General features: G+C 35.3%; 1 protein-coding gene across 1 annotated transcript; it reads left to right on the top strand.

Annotated features, from left to right (window-relative positions):
- Positions 1–610: 610 nt before the first annotated feature.
- On the top strand, positions 611–4653 carry LOC139843746 (iron-sulfur assembly protein IscA-like 1, mitochondrial). The gene is made up of 3 exons (XM_071833892.1): positions 611–873; positions 4075–4192; positions 4479–4653. Exons 1-3 carry the CDS (start codon positions 681–683, stop codon positions 4585–4587), a joined length of 420 nt encoding a protein of 139 aa, XP_071689993.1. The 5' UTR covers positions 611–680; the 3' UTR covers positions 4588–4653.
- Positions 4654–6000: the final 1347 nt, after the last annotated feature.

The following is a 6000-nucleotide window of genomic DNA, read 5'->3' as shown; positions in this document are numbered from 1 at the left end:
ATGAATTCAACCTCATAGAAGAACCAATATTTGATGCTATAATGCTTAATCCGGTCTTAGGGTGCGTTTGTTTGCCTCTTAATGGAATGGTTCAGCACTGAATGCTGAACCATTTAACATTCAGTGCGTTTGTTTCTGACCTCTGAACGACATATGGTGCCGAATGGTTCAGAATTCAGCTCTGAACCATTCAGAGATGAAACACTCTCTTAACCATTAAGAGCCTAAATTATCTATAATATTCTCCTTAAATCATATCCTAATCACCTAACTAACAAGTATATTGAATTTTTTTATTCATGTCACACGTTAATAAGGTAGTTTTAGTTAATGATTATCAAACAGCTTATTTTCATTCAGAGCAAATCTTATTCAGAGGCTCTGGACCATTCAGATTCTGAACCATTCAGCACTAAATCATTCGGTTTTATCAAACACACCTTTTTAAATCTTACAATCGACATATCATCAATCTGGTTAAATTTTCCTTTGTTAATGGAACAACGGGCCCGATTCTAGCACCCCTTACGATCCCTTTTTTTGTTGCAAACTTAAAAAGAAATTGAAATCTCATTTGTCAGGCACCGCCAAGCTAACCCAAACACCCCCAAGCTAACCCAAATACCCACCCTGTCTTTGCACAGGCCTAAATACAAATTACAAAGATTTCTCATTTCCAGATGTTTCTCAGAGGATATCGATTCATGGCAACTGCAAAATTGGCAACGGCAGCCAGACGTCAAGCCCTAACCATTACAGAAACGGCTGCCGGCAGAATACGCCACCTTCTTCAGCAACGTCAACGCCCTTTCCTTAAACTTGGCGTCAAAGCTCGTGGCTGTAACGGCCTTTCCTATACCCTTAATTACGCAGGTTAGGGTTTCGCTATCTTAATACCCTTCAATCTCCAAATTTAACGATAATTGATTTTTCGTTTTCTCGCTATCTCGTCCTTTACTCGTTATTGTTTTGATTCATGAACCTTTTTTTTTTTCTTTTGCATCAATTGGATACATGATTTCATTATTCAAATTGAAAACAAAACCTAATAATGTGTATGTTATTTTAGAAAGTTTTAGTTTAAATTGAATACAATAGGAAAGCTAATTGTATTATTCAAATTGAATGCAAAATCAATTGTATATATGATTGTATGTTTCAAAATTGAATATAAAAACTGTTATGTGCTTTAGTTTGTGGTAATTTGCTAGCTGCTGGACATGAAGTTTATTAGGTCATTGTTTGTGATGTGAGTTATATGATGTGAGAAATTTATATTGATTTTCTCAAAATACAAGTATGCAGAGTGTGTAAAAAAAATGTATATGTGTAGTGGAAGTAAAACTTATATCGGTAATCGATCAAGCATATTTCAGCCTAAGTGCAATTGATTATGGTTTATATGTGACCGATATAATAACACTTCGATGAACATGCAAACCCAATTTGAGATTAGACCAATGGAGGGTGGTTAAGAGATCGGTCGTCCTGAATATACAAGGGGATATTTAGGACTATATGAGGTGCTTCAGGAGTGATCAGAGCACTAGCACACATCTATAAAGATGGTGTTTTTGGAAGGAGAGCATGGATGCCACATCTAATATTGTGTGTGATGTTCTGTGAGATCTTTCCTTCCCGTTTAGAGTTTACCCCTATCGGAAAGGGGTTGGCCTGACAGTGAAAGCCCGTGGGCCAATTTATGTGGAACCCAAGGAGGGGTACATCATTAGTAATTAAATTATGATATGGATATTTTGTCAAAAGGTGAGTCCTTTAAAATGTGTGAATGATTTAAGTGTTGGTAGTTTATGGTAAATCTACTAATTTAACATTTGATTGTGAAAAGACGCATTTATTCGTAATGATTACTCAGCAAGATCTTACTCGGCCATTCTAAATTTAAGTCGATCCAAAAATTATTCATATCTGCTGCTTCATGTCGAGAAACTTTTTCTGAACGAGGCTATTAAAGTACATATAAATGGATACTGTTTGAAAAGAATGGCCATACAATATGCAACAACAGTAGCTGCAGTTTAGCAGTTATAAGATACGGAGTAAGTGTTATTGTATCAAATACTAGTCTTTATCCTTCCTTTTCAAAGTTTCCAGGGTTTTTGGCATTTCAATGGTTCAAATGGATCTTTATCGTAAATTACATTTATACTTCCACTTAAACTACCTTTCCTTTATTTCATCATCATTGAATAATTAAATCTTCCATTTATAGTTCTCTGTTATTATTACATCAACTACAACTATTATTTCAATCACAGCAACATTTTCTATTTCACAACTACAGATCTGTTTCTATTTAGTATTTACTGTTGCTACTGTTATTTTACATATTTGCTTCATAACTGCTGCTGCTATTATCTTGTTCATACTCAAGATAGTGGACGACATTTATTAGGAGATTTGGTTTAATTTTTAGAACTACTAGCTGCAATTGTAGTAGATCTAGGTCATTGAACTTATCAGCAATAAAAACGGTAACCTACTTTAGCATAGGATAAGTGGGATCATCTCTTCAATGAAGAGATAACAGTTGGATATAGCTGTACGTTTGATCCGAAATAAGACAAATTGTGGTTTGTTATTATCGAATTTTAGAAGTTCTGGACTCTAATGAGTGAAAACAAGAAAGATTGTGTCTTTGCGAATATGCATATCAGGTACTCAATTCCAGTTTTGGGGTTTTCAGGAAAATTGTGAATGTACCATCAGCACCAATTTATGTAGCAAATTGTGTCATCATTGTGTTTACCACTTGATTCAGTTATTGAATTCATACAAGTTAATTTAATCGTCCATGGTAGTTGTCGATGTTCAAGGTTGCAAACCTCGCTACTCAGGGAGTACTCGGGCGAGACATTTTAAGAGTACTCGGCAACTTGGGGGTGTATTCGGATGTTGACCGAGTTTGACTTTGACCACTTTTGACCCTTTTTTCTTGTAATCCCGAGTTTGACCGATCTTAGGAGTGACCTTAGTTTTGACCCATTTTTCTTGTAATCCCGAGTTTGACCGATCGTAGGAGTGACCTTACTTTTGTCCGAGTTTGGTCGAGTTATGACTGAGTTTGATTACTCGGCTCGGAGCTCTCGAGAAACCGAGTACTCGCCGAGTAATTTAAAGTTCCACAACCATGTGGATATTGTGCTAAGTTTCTTAACCCCTAAGCTACTTTGGATCGGTACGAGTATTGAGATACAATAACAGTTCTTATAAATCAAATTAATCTCGTTCAGCAAATTGGATAGGAAGGAAAAGATTAATCAGTAACCAAAATCCACATCCGGTAATCTACAAATTAGGATAGAAAATAGAAGAGTACCTGACTGGAAACTCTAAACCATCACAAGATAGCCCAGTGGTTGGGCCCTCAGTTTGTTGCATGAGGTCTCAGGTTCGAATCCCGTCTAGTCAGAATATCTTGTGGTAGCCAGGCAAGGGTTGGAAACAGTCAGGCAGTAATCCTGTCGGGCTGCGTACATCAAAGTGTGGTGTCTCATTACTCTCTTTGGTGGTCATGAGAAAGGTGCCTTTTGTTGTTATGGTTGGAAATATCTTGATCGATGATAACATGATGAAGCCTTTGGAATGCTAAAAGGTGATGGATGGCTGATGTGTTGTTGGTGAACTAGAAGATGTAAGTTACAAAATGATGGTATGTAATGAATTCTGGTGTACTAGATCATGAAAGAAAGCCCCAAAGTCATCCGTATATTAGTAAAAAAATAGTTACGTTTGAGATTGAGATTAAGATTTGAATTTGAATTTCCTTACCTTGAAATTTCCCATTAGCGTAGAGAGCTTGCTTTGAGCTTTACTTAACTAGCGGTAACAATACACCTTTTATGTTTCAGTATTTATAACATCTATCATCACACTACGCCATCTTCCTAGCATTATGGTTACTTGATTTTTTTTTTCTTTGGAATTCTTTTTTTCTTGTCATTTAATGTCCACCCTATTACAAACAGACAAAACCAAGTATGTAGTTAACATGCACACAAATCAGTATCAATAGTCTTGTGATGTTCCTGATATGCTGATATCTTAACACAGACGAGAAAGGGAAATTTGATGAGTTGATTGAGGACAAGGGCGTGAAGATTTTGATAGACCCGAAGGCCCTTATGCATGTTATTGGTACCAAGATGGATTTTGTAGACGACAAGCTCAGGTAAGGAGCTCATTTTAGAATTTTGGTTTATTTACTTTCTTAATCCTGTTGTTAGTGCTTGTTTATTAATATAATTCATGGGATTTATCTAAGTAAAGCATTGAAGTAATTTCAATACAAAATAACTTTCAAATTTGCAGTATGTGCCAATAAAACATAACATAATTATAATTATTTTTCTTCATTGAAACTCGAACAATTCAGAAATAAATAGACAAAAGATTGACCCTTCATGTTACTTTCTGAGATTATTTCTAAGATTTGGATATCGTCGTGTTTGATGCAGATCTGAATTCATATTTATCAATCCAAACTCAAAAGGGCAATGTGGGTGTGGAGAGTCTTTTATGACTACAAGTAGCTCAGAAGCTGCAAAGGCTGGTGGCAGTTCTTAATTATATTTGTAACAGATTGTGGTAATGTCTGAGCATCACCCTTCATTATGCATTGTACAGTTTGACACAATCTGTGAATCACTTATGTAACTTATTCATAGTGATATTATTCATTTCATGTGCGAATAAGAAAGTTTTATCACAGTTCTCGTCTCTTTCACACCCTAGGCATCACTAGTTGTTTGAAAACAATAGGGGAGAGTAGTTATTCACTGATTCTGTTATTTTTACAAGTTAATTGTTTGGTTGCTATAGGCCTAGATATGCTATTTGTAAAAAACAACTAAACTCCCAAGTTTCCTAATATATTAAAATTCCTATTTTTTATAGTCTTAACAAATAAAAAATGGTTTCCTAATCTATAAAGCTCCAGCAAGTACTTCATGTTCAAGTCTCTTATACTGTATTGCAATATTGGTTTAGTCGAATGTGAAGTACTCCCATTAGGCATCTCAGTGTATACTTTAGCCTTCTGTTGATAGGTGTGTTGGGTACAGGCCTTGTACAGGCCTTGTACTGATAATTTGATACAACCTTTTTTTTTTTTTTTTGCATCTGGATACAGGCCTTGTAATAACTGATTGCAAGCTTTTTTTGCTAAAATCAACGAGTCCGGTTGGCTAATTTGTATAAATTAGTTGTTATCTACAAAGAGAATAGCGAGTAGATGGGCAATAGGTGTATTTGTATAAGATGCGCACATATATGATCTCAAACTTCAAAGTTTGTAAATGATAAAAGAAATTAAAAATTCGAAAAAATGTATCTATGTTGGGATGTCCCAACAGTATTTACTCTTAGGGCACCATCCCATTCTTCATACCTTACTGAGTTTCACCATGTATCCAGCTAACAAACCCTACCAATCTTGAAACACTTTGTTACATGATTATGGGGAAAGTTCCGTACATAATCGTTCGGTAAAATGTAGCACCAACAGCCTAAAAGACCATTATTTGTTTAAAGGGTCTTTGGCAAGATAGGCTTTCTAATGGGTCAAAATTGGTATCATTAACATTATTACATAGGTTGATAACTCTTAAAACATCCTCAATGTTTAAGTCATTTTCTTTCTCATTTATAGGTTGGAAAATAAATGATTTGCCCCCTTTTTTTGGATGTATAATGTATTGCCTTTTCTAAATAAAAGCTGCGAAAATTCCCCAATTGTTCGCAACACGCGAAAGGGCCAGGCTTGCATGTTCCATGTTGTGCTATTCGTTGGTTTATTTTTGCCAAGTTTTTGTTGACTCTTTTGGTTATGTAATAAAATTACTATTTGCAAATGTCAGGCTAAAAAGTTCATCCTTCTATGTCATTATAGTTCAATCTTTTAGAGGAAGTACATGTCATTGAGAGTGCAATCTTTTAGTCCTTGCTATTGAATGGTGCAATAGTTATCCAAAGGTAGTG

Source organism: Rutidosis leptorrhynchoides, chromosome 4 (assembly GCF_046630445.1).
Source record: "Rutidosis leptorrhynchoides isolate AG116_Rl617_1_P2 chromosome 4, CSIRO_AGI_Rlap_v1, whole genome shotgun sequence".
Taxonomy (NCBI): Eukaryota; Viridiplantae; Streptophyta; class Magnoliopsida; order Asterales; family Asteraceae; genus Rutidosis; species Rutidosis leptorrhynchoides.
Note: the sequence above shows the minus strand (reverse complement) of the source record. Positions and strands in the feature narration are given on the sequence as shown.

What these genes read in the sequence shown, in the direction of transcription:
- LOC139843746 (XM_071833892.1), top strand. Translation starts at nt 681, where the DNA reads ATGTTTCTCAGAGGATATCGATTCATGGCAACTGCAAAATTGGCAACG. An exon ending in CTATACCCTTAATTACGCAG is followed by an intron (nt 874 to 4,074) that starts GTTAGGGTTTCG and finishes ATCTTAACACAG; the next exon opens with ACGAGAAAGGGAAATTTGAT. An exon ending in TTTGTAGACGACAAGCTCAG is followed by an intron (nt 4,193 to 4,478) that starts GTAAGGAGCTCA and finishes TGTTTGATGCAG; the next exon opens with ATCTGAATTCATATTTATCA.